The sequence below is a fragment of the Leiobunum rupestre genome, chromosome 1 (assembly GCF_980474605.1).
Source record: "Leiobunum rupestre chromosome 1, qqLeiRupe1.1.hap1, whole genome shotgun sequence".
In the NCBI taxonomy this organism is placed as follows: domain Eukaryota; kingdom Metazoa; phylum Arthropoda; class Arachnida; order Opiliones; family Sclerosomatidae; genus Leiobunum; species Leiobunum rupestre.
In genome coordinates, this window is record NC_143384.1 from 53,563,269 (window position 1) to 53,574,811 (window position 11,543).

Genomic DNA, 11,543 nt, shown 5'->3' on the forward strand with positions numbered 1-11,543 from the left:
TAATGAAATATTTTAAGTTAGAAGAAACCATAAATGGACTGTGAGAAGGAAATATTTACCGGGCATTTTTCTAAAATCATGTCTGAAACATTCCGCTTCACTAACCAGAATAGCTGACAGTGTGCATCTGCTACCCTCGGTCACGTCTTTTAATAACCTAACTATTATTTTAGTATAATTATAGAATTTATATGTATTTTATATATCGACTTAACTAATTATTCCCTTAAGAGAGCTTTTTTAAATCAGAAAATAAACGTCTTTATTCAAGCTCTTTCTTTGCTCTACTTACATGGAAACTTGACGAACAAGAGAGCTATGCCTGATTCCAGCGAAGTTTTTTTTTATCACGAACCACTTTCCTGTACAATATCAAAACATTTTATGCACTATTCCAATAATCGTTAAATTGTTAAAAATAAATTATTTGAAAGTAACCTCTTAAGGTCAATGCGTTTGTACAAATAAATTAAGAAAAACTTCCCTACAGAAACGTGGGGCTGTTCAGAAAATACGACTTTTTCAACAAAGGGGATCTCTCATAACGAAGAGTAACAATTGAAACGCTCCCTTAATTAAGTAACGAATACTTTACCCTTCAATTTGGTTTCCTCTACGGAAGAACGATAAGTTTTGTACCGGTTACATTGAGTAAGGCTTGTACAAACCGCGTACAACTTACTGCATTACGTAATTTGTAAAAGTCCGCATTTTGTTAATAACACTATTTGCTTATGCATTGAATTTTATTCAAAATGTAAAAGCTGAATGTTTTTAAAAAATATTATATCCGGAATTCGATGTAAGCTGGTTTTAGTTCCCATGCAGTAACAAAACTTAATAATGAATTCACGAAAGAAAATAATAATTGAATTACTTTCAAAACGTTAACTTTAATATAAATATATTGTGAATTTAAACCGTTTTTAAGACACATTCTAAAATGTGGCCGCTTGACAGTTAATGCAAATAAATTGACGTATTTGTAAAACAGATTATTAATTTATATTCGTCATCCGCTATTCTTTATCAAAAATTAAGATAACTAGCGTTGTTTGGAGTCATTGCTCTTTGTATTTAAAAGAAAACTTCGAAGTCAAAACGTAGCTTGGCAAAATTAATCTCCTTCTACACCAACCACTGTCAAACACTCGTTTTTCCATAATTGTGGAAAATTCACTTGTTTTATTGTTTTGTTTCGTTTTTTCTATCGCAACTATATGTCCAAATAATTCCATAATAATCGCGGGTGAACGGTTTGTCAGCCGCCGATTCTGTCAAGAATCCTATCTCCTCTTCAACAGAAAGTGTTTGTTAGGGTTTCCTGCTCCAGATCAAAACGCTGCAGATAAAAGAATATCAACCTACTCCGTTATTCTCTCTCTCCTCTACCGACACGCTTTAATTCTATCGTCTTAGGAGTTTCCTACTACCAGTAGGACATTAAGCGTACATTTAGTTCCTTAAATCGACGAGAGAGAACGTCAGATCTGTCCGAAATGTATCTCACTTCTACCAAGACTGATGCCCGTACTCAAGCGCGTTAGAGTTTAATATAGGGTTTTCCTACTAGCGGTTCGTATGTGCGTATAGATGTATTCTCCTTTCCTTTTAACGGTCGACTCTCGGGCCCCTTAGTTTATTCAAGGTTATTCCCTCTACCCGGCGCCAGTACTCGAATATTCACAACTGTTTTGGCGACAGCTAGAACGTGTTTGCGATTGTGAATAGAGTGGAATTAGCGTCTGTACTAAAGGCGCATTTAGACGACCTTGTGGTTCTTCAATTCCAGTCGAAAGAAAACCAATATACATAAGACCGTTTGGAGGTATTTAGCGAGTGCAAATATAAACGCAAAAACGATGTTATGAAATGTTTTCCAAGAAAAAACCCAAAAGGATTACATTGAAAGGGAATCAGATATCGAGTTATTTTAAAGTAAGTTAATATTTTACAGTTATTGTTCCTTCACTTCCAGTGGCATGGATACACAAAATGTGTTAAACCATAAGTAACATAATCCCACTAAGTATGTCAGTTAGGAAGAATTATTATCTAACTGATTTTCAGAGCCATTGCGTCAAGGAGCTTTAGTTACTTTTAGACGAAAATACGCTACTCGGCTCGAGAACAAGTCCAAGTTGTGTCCAGTGTCAAAAAAGTTTGTTAGGAAACTCTTATTAAAACCGTAGAAAATGTCACACTTATTGTTGTTAATTTGTTATGTAATTGATGGTAAAAGCCACTGATGTCCCAAGGGTAAGCTCGAAAACAAAAACAACGTAACAGGAAAACATATAGGGGCCCTTGCAAGACTTACAAAAAAACGATGCCAATGATAAAAACCTGGATTATTTTACGAATAAGTAAAACATTTAGGTATCACGCGTGCTTCATAACAATGTCATACATTTTGAAATAAAAATATTTTTATTTAAAATGAACCAAAAGATAACAGACTGCCGTGGCTCTAAAGCATTTCAATCAAAATTATTTTGGAAATAAATTAAAACGAAATATCTATTTAACAGCTGCAATTACGAATAGATAAATAATTTAAATATAATTATAAATGTTTAATTTCTGATCCATGGTTAATTTAAACTTACAAAATAAAATATCAAAGGGACTGATACTTCATGGTTTTAAAATATTTATTTTCTTGGAGCTTTCGGACCGAGGTCCTTCGTCAGCCGTTAACTCATTACTAATAAACATTTTACAAATTTAAACATAAAAAATTATACAATTAAACCATTAAAAATTAAAAATTTCTAAAAAACATAATTCTACAACAATTTTTCATTAAACAGCATTACCCCATAATCTGGTTTATTTTTCAGTTTTTTAATTTTATTTCCCCCCACCCTTTTAAATTTATATTCCCTTTATCTAAATTTAATTAACCCCTATCGTTAATATACACCGCCTCTTTAAAACATCGTTTAAACCATTTTTCTTCTTGGCATACAATTTTTGTGGATCCCCAGTCTATTTCGTGTCTATTCTCCTTTTTTATGTGCATATTTAGAAGTATGTATTTTAAAAGCTTGCTATTTCAAAAAATAAATGCATAATTGAAAGTGTGTAGCTAAGTTGAAACTGCGCCACTCTGATTCACACGTTCACAAACGTTTATTTTTTAAATTTAATTTGTAGTGCCATGGGCACGAGGTAGCCGAATTTTTTCTCCGACAATTTTTTATATAGTTGCCAATCCTTTTGACCTAATTTAGATATGGCCGTGGTGCAGTTGTTATTGTCGTAGGCACACGTCATTGTTGAATCCCGCTTTAAAACCGCCGCCTTCATCGTTATGACATTATTTTACGTCACAGATCTCTAGGCAAAGTACCACACGAGTCTGTAATGTTATCACGTGACAACCATGGACGTCGTAATATCATGGCCGATCTAAACGCGTTGCCATGGCAACGAACAAAGCTACACCCATGAGCCAGCTAAGAATACATCGATGAAAATAATAAAACTTCAAAGTTTGAAAATCAAAATGTTTTACGGATAGCACAATCTTTGGACGAGTGACTACTTGATGCACTCTTTTGCCACGTTGTTGTTAAGCGCGTTACGTGTAGTGGTAGAAGCCGCTAGAAGTAGGTAAAAAAATTTGTTGGTTTTATGTGTAATCTTTTCAAGGGAGGTTATCTTTTCTATTGTAACGATAAAAAAGTGGTTGCTTTGGGCTGAAAGTAAAGGCATTAATAGTAGTTGGTCTTTGTCGTACCCATAAACGTTCAATTTTTGATATTGAGTTATGACATTAATTTACATCTTGTTCGACTTGAGAACCGCGTGTTTTGCTGGCTAGTATTACTAAAGGTACGTAAAATGCAAATTTAAAAACTTTGTGCCATTTTTATCCATCAATAGGGTGATTAATTCCAAACACATTTAAATCTGCAAGATATATAGAAAATGCTACAAAGATACTCGCTAGCATTTTAGATAAATAAAATTCTAAAAAAAAGGTGATTTAACAGTCAAATCTAGTAAATTAATTATAAAAACTTGGAAATAGAAATGAATTTTAGTTGGAGATTTCATGATAGCGAATAAAGCCTCTTTTGAGATACCATTACTTACAGCACAGCGTTTACAAGTGTGTAGTCCTTTATTTGAGTGAAAAAACCTTTAATCAGTGGCGTAGCGACTTTATTAAAGTTGCTTCTCAAGTGGTAGGAAAGGGCCATCCTCAAAATCTGCTAAATTAATTCGAAATTGTTAAAAATATATTTAGGTAGTGTCGTTTACTGTTTAACATTCAATTTAGAGCTAACGGTACTAACCCCGGGCCTAAACATTTCTAACCTTACGAACTTTGTATTTACCGCATTTCGGGGACCTAGGAAAATCTGCCCTGCTTTAGAAACTTATTATCAGGCTCGACAAGAGAGGGAGAAACCGGTGAAAATTCTCCGGGGCCGGTTTAGTCTTTGGGGACCGAGTTTAAACAAATGAGGTTTACTTCTTCCGAGTTCCTCTTCGAAAAAGTATAAATATCTCCAGTATTAACTGATCGCTTTGAGGCCCACAATTTTTATTTTGACGGGGTCCTTCTTTCCAGGAAACTTCACCATTTCTGGGGTCATTCCAAAGGATTTTATTGCGGTGTAACTTCCATGAGCAATTTATTTAAAAAAAATCAATTTGTTTGTTTAATTTAGAAGTTCCTAGTAAGGAAATTGCTATTTTTCAGTTTTAAAATTTAATCATTTTCGTATTAAATTACATAAATTGCTAATTGAACAACGTTATAATAAAAATTATTGCTTATTAGCCAATAATTTCTACTTTACTAATTATAAAATAACTAAGTAATAACTTATTAAGAATTTTTTACCGACTACATAACAAAATAAATACATTTTCTAAGAAAAAGATTGCTTGTTTGCTAAATAAGGAAACAAACCATTTAACATTTTGCTGTTTTTAGTAATTTAACCCTGTTTTATGTTGAGAATAATTATTAAATTAATAGTAAGTTCTTAAATGTTGAACCCAATTAAGAAATTGAACCATTTCTTAAATATGCAAATAATCAGGTTGGTTTTCACCACCCAAAATGGCGAAACCTTGCGAAGATAAAAATCAACCATGCGGTCAATGCTTTATTTCCACAAGCGGGCACAACGCCGAATCTTTCATCTTTGAAACAAACATGAAAAATATCATTGTTACACGCGCTTGTGCAAACAAAGCTATATTGGAAACAAAGTTTATACATTGGCTTTGCGTCGACGCTTCCTTTACCGACGTTTTCCCTTTTTTATAACCATATACATGTACTTTGCTAAATGTTATTTATTTATTTTATATGGGTTGAAATAATTGACTTTGAAAATACGTATATCTAGGTTTGCCAAGATTCACTCAACTTCAGTTGTCAGTTTGAAATAAGAACGTCTTACCCTTCTTAAAATTCCAAAACACAAAATGAGCAGGGATTCCTAGAACCACGTTCTTTCTCACTCCACCCACCCCACGGTCACGAGACTGCTGTGTCATGTTATGTTCCTAGTTAAATGTTTTGCCTAAAGTGGCGTTCTTTTGAAGGTAAATGTTAATTATTAGGGATTCCGTTTTATATCGTCAAAGAGTAGGATAACTCCTTACTCTTTCTATCTCACTGACTCTTCTGCAAATTCCATTGAAATCTTTAAATTTCAGTTGCTTACAAATAATTTTAAAATAATATTTATTTTACAGATAAAATGAGTGATTCTTTGATTAAATGGTGTCTTCAGAGTGCTGGATACACGATTATCTCACTTCTCATTTTGACAGTTGCACTATTGGCTATTCACGCAGTTCGATGCCTTCAAGTCTATAGGATCTTCCATAAGCACAATATTCCTGGTCCTAATCCCACTTTATTTTTCGGAAATTTCTTCCAATTGACTGGTAATGGCGCGTTACCACACGAAACAATCGGACTTTGGTTAAAGAAATACGGTAAAGTTTTTGGATACTACGACGGATTCTACCCCACCATGGTCATCAATGACATCGAAGTCGTTAAAGAGATTATGGTCAGGCAATTCAATAATTTCCACAAACGACATTTTCTCCTCGTCCCAGTTAAACCTTTAGTATCCTGTATTCTGGCCTTAGATGGACACAAGTGGAAAGACTGTAGAAGTCTCATGACGCCGGCTTTCAGCGCTGCGAAACTAAAACACCTTTCTCGAACTATGAATTTACACGCTGAAAAATTTGTATCTACGTTACAAAAACACGAAAACGCGGATAATTTTGATATTTCTGCAAATTGCAACGCTTTAACATTGGATGTAATCGGGGAATGCGCTTTGGCGATGAACATCCAGAGTCAAGGAAACCCGGAAGACGATTTTCTTAAAGCAGTTGAAGAATACTTTCGTGTTGCAAAAAATCCGGCCATCGTGATCTCGCAAATGTTCCCGTTTCTGGCTTGTCTGGCCGCTTTTGTCAACAACTACCTGACCGCCGGTAAAATGACTGATCGGATCGTTGCCAATCTAAAACAAGTAATTAAGACAAGACGCAAAGACTCGTCCAAGAGAAGAACGGACATTCTGCAATTGCTTCTCGACGCAGAGATATCGTCGGAGGAACAGCCACAAGTTAGCCAGAATCCAAAAGGAATTAGAAATAAGAACGTCATGACCGACGACGAAGTCATCGCCAACGCTTACTTATTTATGTTGGCTGGCTACGAGACTACCGCCACCGCGTTGGGTTACGTTTTTCACCTTCTCGCAGTTCATCAAAGTGTCCAAGATCGAGTGTATGAAGAAGTCCTCGAGAATGTGGTCGATACGGACATTATATCTTACGAAGCCATTCAAAAACTCACTTACATGGACCAAGTTATAAATGAAGCGCTGAGGTAAGCTGGTTTTTGTTACTTACCCAAACAATTTGTCCTAAGCGGATTAATATGGAGATCATTTCTAAGAATTTTAAAATATATTCTAAAAGTTATACAGGACAGCAATCATGAAAATTAATTGGTAATCCCACTGACTGTTAGATAACCCTTATTTCTACCAGATAACTAAAAGTCTATGCTATAAAATCCAAGAAAAGCGTTTGCTTATACCATGGCCACTGTGGTATGTCCTTCTCCCTTCGGGCCTGCTTCGAACCCATAACAAATTGAAGAGGAGGACCAATAAATGACCCATACGAATAAATATTCCCGGTAGGATAAGTGTCAATTATGAGCTAGGCATAAGTTATTTAGCGACTTTTAATTCGGTTAAAAGGGTTGCATTGCGTAGGAGGGTGGTGGCTAGGCCTTCGTGTCACGGGACGGGACCCAACAGCTCCCTACCATGGATTAAACACTAAAGGATGTTCCACGAGCTAAGATTTCAATGCCGAGTTCGCGTTGGCTCGGTCGTAACGTGTTTCCTCCCCCCGCGCTTAACTCCCCTAGGGGCACCGGATATGATTTTGTAGCGCCATCTCGTATTTTTTTAAAATAATTTCGCGGGTTTTTGTAATTTAATCTTTTATTAATCTTCAATTTCGTATAAAATTACAAATAGTAAATAGTGAAAAGGTTGAAACTGCCAAGCTTCAAATCCTAAAATAAAGATCTTTGGTAAGTATATAAACGAAGTATCATTGCACGCCCGTTTGTTTGCCCCGGGATAGAAAACAATTTCCGGTTTGCGGGCTCGTGCCGCTAGGTGGCAAGGTTACAGAGTATTTTACTTTAATGAAGCGTTTTCATTGATATTTAAGTTAGAAATCGCAGTTGAGTGGGTTTCTTCACATGGTTTTTTACAGCATATACAGCTACCACTACAAAAATACCAAAGCTTTTAGTTTTTACAAAATAAAGCTATTTAAAGTTAAATAATTATCTATCTTTGAGCAGTGTACCGATAAAATATTCGAGCATTGGTTGTCAGCTGTTTTGTTAAAAGTAAAGAAGTTCCCTATCCAATTGTTAGACCCAAGATAATATGTTTTAAAAATCAAAACTTCTTATGGACGGAAACGTTTACAATTATTTTAACGATGCGCACTATACTATATAAAGAGATCTATTGCTAATTTAGTTAACGGTTTAAATAAATTTTATATAGTCTCTTTAGCAAAATAAGCAATTTCAAGGTCGTTATGGAAAAATATAGAATGGAGTTTGTTCGTTTGGATAATTTTAACACACCAACTCTGAAATTAATCTTTCAATTAATGATTACCCTTGTGATTTTTGTGTAAAAGCTTAAGTGGCAACTACGGTTATAGGACGAGTACAAACGAGAAATCTAGAGTTGTTAGTTTTTCGAAAAATTTCCGGAAATCTCGAAAAAAAATTAAATTTCAAACTTTTGAAGGGTTTTCATTCTAGACTAGTCTACAGGTTTAGTTTTTACTTTGTATTAAAAAAATAAGGTGAAATTTAAATTTGCGAAAAATATTAGGCTATTAATGGAATAAAAACCTTTTTTTTCTTATTTTCGGGAAAAAAAGCCTATTTTATTTTCCGACTTACAACTGTAGAAAAATTATTTCTAATTCCTCCAAATACATTTTCCCCGCAATTTATTAAAAAAAAATAAACAATGGCCTTTTGCTTTTGGCCTTAGACGAGTCTGGATTAAAGGCCGACTACATAGTTATTCTCTGTCTTTCACTGGTAGTTGGCTGCTTGCATAGCACGGCCCTTAACGAGTCGGAGTGTGCAATAACTGGTGGCTTTACCGGGTAGTCATGGTCCGGCTCTTTTAACCCATAAGGGCGATGGTGTACTGGGAGGTGTTAGCTCTGATCAAATGGCCCTATCTCCATGTGAGATGGTAACTGGGCTTCGGCTTGGGCTAACGGAGAATGGTCAGCCATCCCGTCGCCCCGGCGGATTTGGTAGCGTGCTGTGGGTCGGCGGGTCTCCGTATGAGGCGCAGTGGTCCTGGTTCCCGTCCTTGTGTAGCACACCGTTATATACGGTGCCAGATGTGCCGGGTTATGTGGACCGCTGTGTGCCCGTCGTTCTCCTTAAGGAGCCCTTTATGAAGGGTATGACTCTCTACTTACGTAGGTAGAGTGTCGGCTGGAGTTGCTTTAGCATCCACTCTCTATTCCACAGCTGTGCCCGAAGTGGGAACTGGTCGCCCCATTGCTGCGTCTTTGGTCGAGATGAATGGCTTGCGTCGAGGGTGAGACCGTCAGGAGTAGGGTTCTGCTGCCTATGACTGTTTTTGTCACCTGTTCGAGCTTGTGGACGCTCGCGCAGGGCATTGTGATGAGACCACTGGTGTAGTAGGCTTTTGATTCGCTTGGAGCATCGGCATTTAAATTTCGGACCCAATGCTTGCATAGCAGATGCGTCTTGCGGTGAGCCAGCGGTAAAAGACAGAGTAAACCGAATAATTATGTAGTCGGCCTTTAAGCGGTTTGAACTATCTCTTGATGAATATTGAATTTCAGGTGTTACCCTCCGGTCGCCCTTTTCATAAACCGCATCTCAGAGGAAGATTGCCTCATCAACGATATTTTCATCCCCAAAAATGTGGTCATTCAAGTCCCAGTGTGGCAACTTCACCATGACCCGGATCTCTGGACGGAGCCCGACCAGTTCAACCCGGAAAGATTTTCTCCGGAAAATAAAAGTCGTATCAAACCGGGTTCGTTCATGAGCTTCGGAATCGGCCCCAGAAACTGCATAGGAATGCGCTTTTCGCTTCTCGAAATGAAAATCGTCCTGTGTAAAGTGCTTTTGAAGTACAAGCTCACTCCTAGTCTCGAAACCGACAATCCTTTACGAATCACGAACAGTATTGTGTTTTTGAAACCTACTAAGGGAATCAACCTTAAAATTCAGTCCAGATAATGAAATTTCAATATTAAGTTCGCTACTTTGAATAATAATTTCCTAATAAAATAAATAAATAAAAATAAATAAAAATAAATAAAAATAAATAAATAAATAATATTTCTAAAGTTATTTTGTACAGGAATGAAGAGGGTTTTGGATAAATGAGGCGTAGAAACTTCAAACTTGATTCATTGTTTAATTTATAATGAGTAGGATTTCAGACAGCCACGGCCACTGCCACCTTCAAAAATTAAAAGAAACGATGTAGGCTCGAGCAATAAATACAACCGAAAATGACTTTAAGAAACAATGGTTCTTTTTCTCACAGAAGATCTAGGAACACTTCAAATGCTCTAGCAGGAATGTTGTTGATCTCTCGTTAATGTATATAAATTAAAAAAATTATGGGCATCAGTTTAATATTTATTATTTAATCATCTTTGCGTCACATACCGCATTCTCGGCTTTATAAGTTCAGGAACCTTTTCTTGGCACTTCCTTAATTAATTTCTATTATAGAAAATCAACAAAATATTTTAATTTATAGTTAAATTAAAAATCCAAAGACTTTAATTAAATAGTCGTTTCTAATTACGCTTCAAGTAGAGGCAAGGCGGATTACTATTATATTTTTTATTATATTAAATTTTTTAAAGCTCCACAAATAGTCGTTTGGGTAAACTATGTCCAATTAATTATTTTACACAGCCCCGTACTGGCACTTAGATCGCTTATTTTAGTTGGAAAACAGATGGCCTAGCCTAGTTATGTGCAGATTAAAGTTGACTGACTCCGCTTTAAAACAATAGTGATTTCCTCGAGAGTTTAAAGACGCATACAAAGGACATTGGTTTGATAAATATTTTCCTAGATTTGCACACCGTTTTGTAAAAAATAAAATATTTAAATCAGAGACTAGTTTGTGTAAAATGATTCCATTATTCATCCATATTTCGAACATTTCAGGGAAAAGGCTCTTTCTCAATCCACATTCCAGGATATTTTAACGGTTGTAATTTTGTTTAAAGGAACATATATAATTTCCCTAAACGTTCGCGATATTATTTACCATTAATTTTCCATATTAAAGTTAAAACGTCCAATCACTATCAAAAAGGATCATATACTGAGGTATAAATTGAAAAAATAAATTGTGTTTGGGAGACACTACCTTCGTTCACAGGATGAAACTAGAGGAGCCTTCAATTCCATATATCGCCGAAATTCTGACACTTTCCCACTTTTAAATATTTGGCTGTTTTTTTTTAACTTTTCAGAGTTCTATCCTTCAAGGAGGGAAAAAGTACCGTTTTCACCCTATATAAATGGAATTTCAACAATGGCCATTTTAGTTTTTAGCAGTCAATGTTTACCAAATAAGCGCGACAGACGCGTCCTGGAAATTCGGTCGCGAATCTTCTATCTCTTTTGGCCGTAAAGGCCCATTTTCATGAGAGCGATTTGCGATAAAAAACCAGCGATTTTGGGTTAACGTAATGCACGTGATTTATAACGTGATAGGCTTCAGACAATGAAAGTTCACCAACATAAATCGAAAAGTGTTACATCACGTTGTACAAAGAATACAGGGTGTATTTATCTAATCGGCCCAGGAATTTTCCTTCAATATTATACCTTCTAGAAATGTGAAATTTTCATTATGTACTCTCTCGTAGGAGCTCGTTGTTATTTGTGAATTCCAGAAAAATCGTGA

At 35.8% G+C, this 11,543-nt stretch overlaps 1 protein-coding gene across 3 annotated transcripts; it reads left to right on the forward strand.

Annotated features, from left to right (window-relative positions):
* The first annotated feature begins 1,680 nt into the window (after positions 1-1,680).
* On the forward strand, positions 1,681-10,740 carry LOC149963246 (cytochrome P450 3A24-like). 3 transcript variants are annotated; one of them, XM_090180449.1, is made up of 3 exons: positions 1,681-1,938; positions 5,728-6,889; positions 9,442-10,740. In XM_090180449.1, exons 2-3 carry the CDS (start codon positions 5,733-5,735, stop codon positions 9,842-9,844), a joined length of 1,560 nt encoding a protein of 519 aa, XP_090036575.1. In that variant the 5' UTR covers positions 1,681-1,938; positions 5,728-5,732; the 3' UTR covers positions 9,845-10,740. The 3 variants fall into 3 exon arrangements, with proteins under 3 accessions (XP_090036575.1, XP_090036574.1, XP_090036573.1); XM_090180448.1 differs by lacking the exon at positions 1,681-1,938 and adding an exon at positions 3,468-3,840; XM_090180447.1 differs by lacking the exon at positions 1,681-1,938 and adding an exon at positions 5,409-5,574.
* Positions 10,741-11,543: the final 803 nt, after the last annotated feature.

What these genes read in the sequence shown, in the direction of transcription:
- LOC149963246 (XM_090180447.1), top strand. Translation starts at nt 5,544, where the DNA reads ATGTTTTGCCTAAAGTGGCGTTCTTTTGAAG. An exon ending in AAAGTGGCGTTCTTTTGAAG is followed by an intron (nt 5,575 to 5,727) that starts GTAAATGTTAAT and finishes TTTATTTTACAG; the next exon opens with ATAAAATGAGTGATTCTTTG. An exon ending in GTTATAAATGAAGCGCTGAG is followed by an intron (nt 6,890 to 9,441) that starts GTAAGCTGGTTT and finishes ATTGAATTTCAG; the next exon opens with GTGTTACCCTCCGGTCGCCC.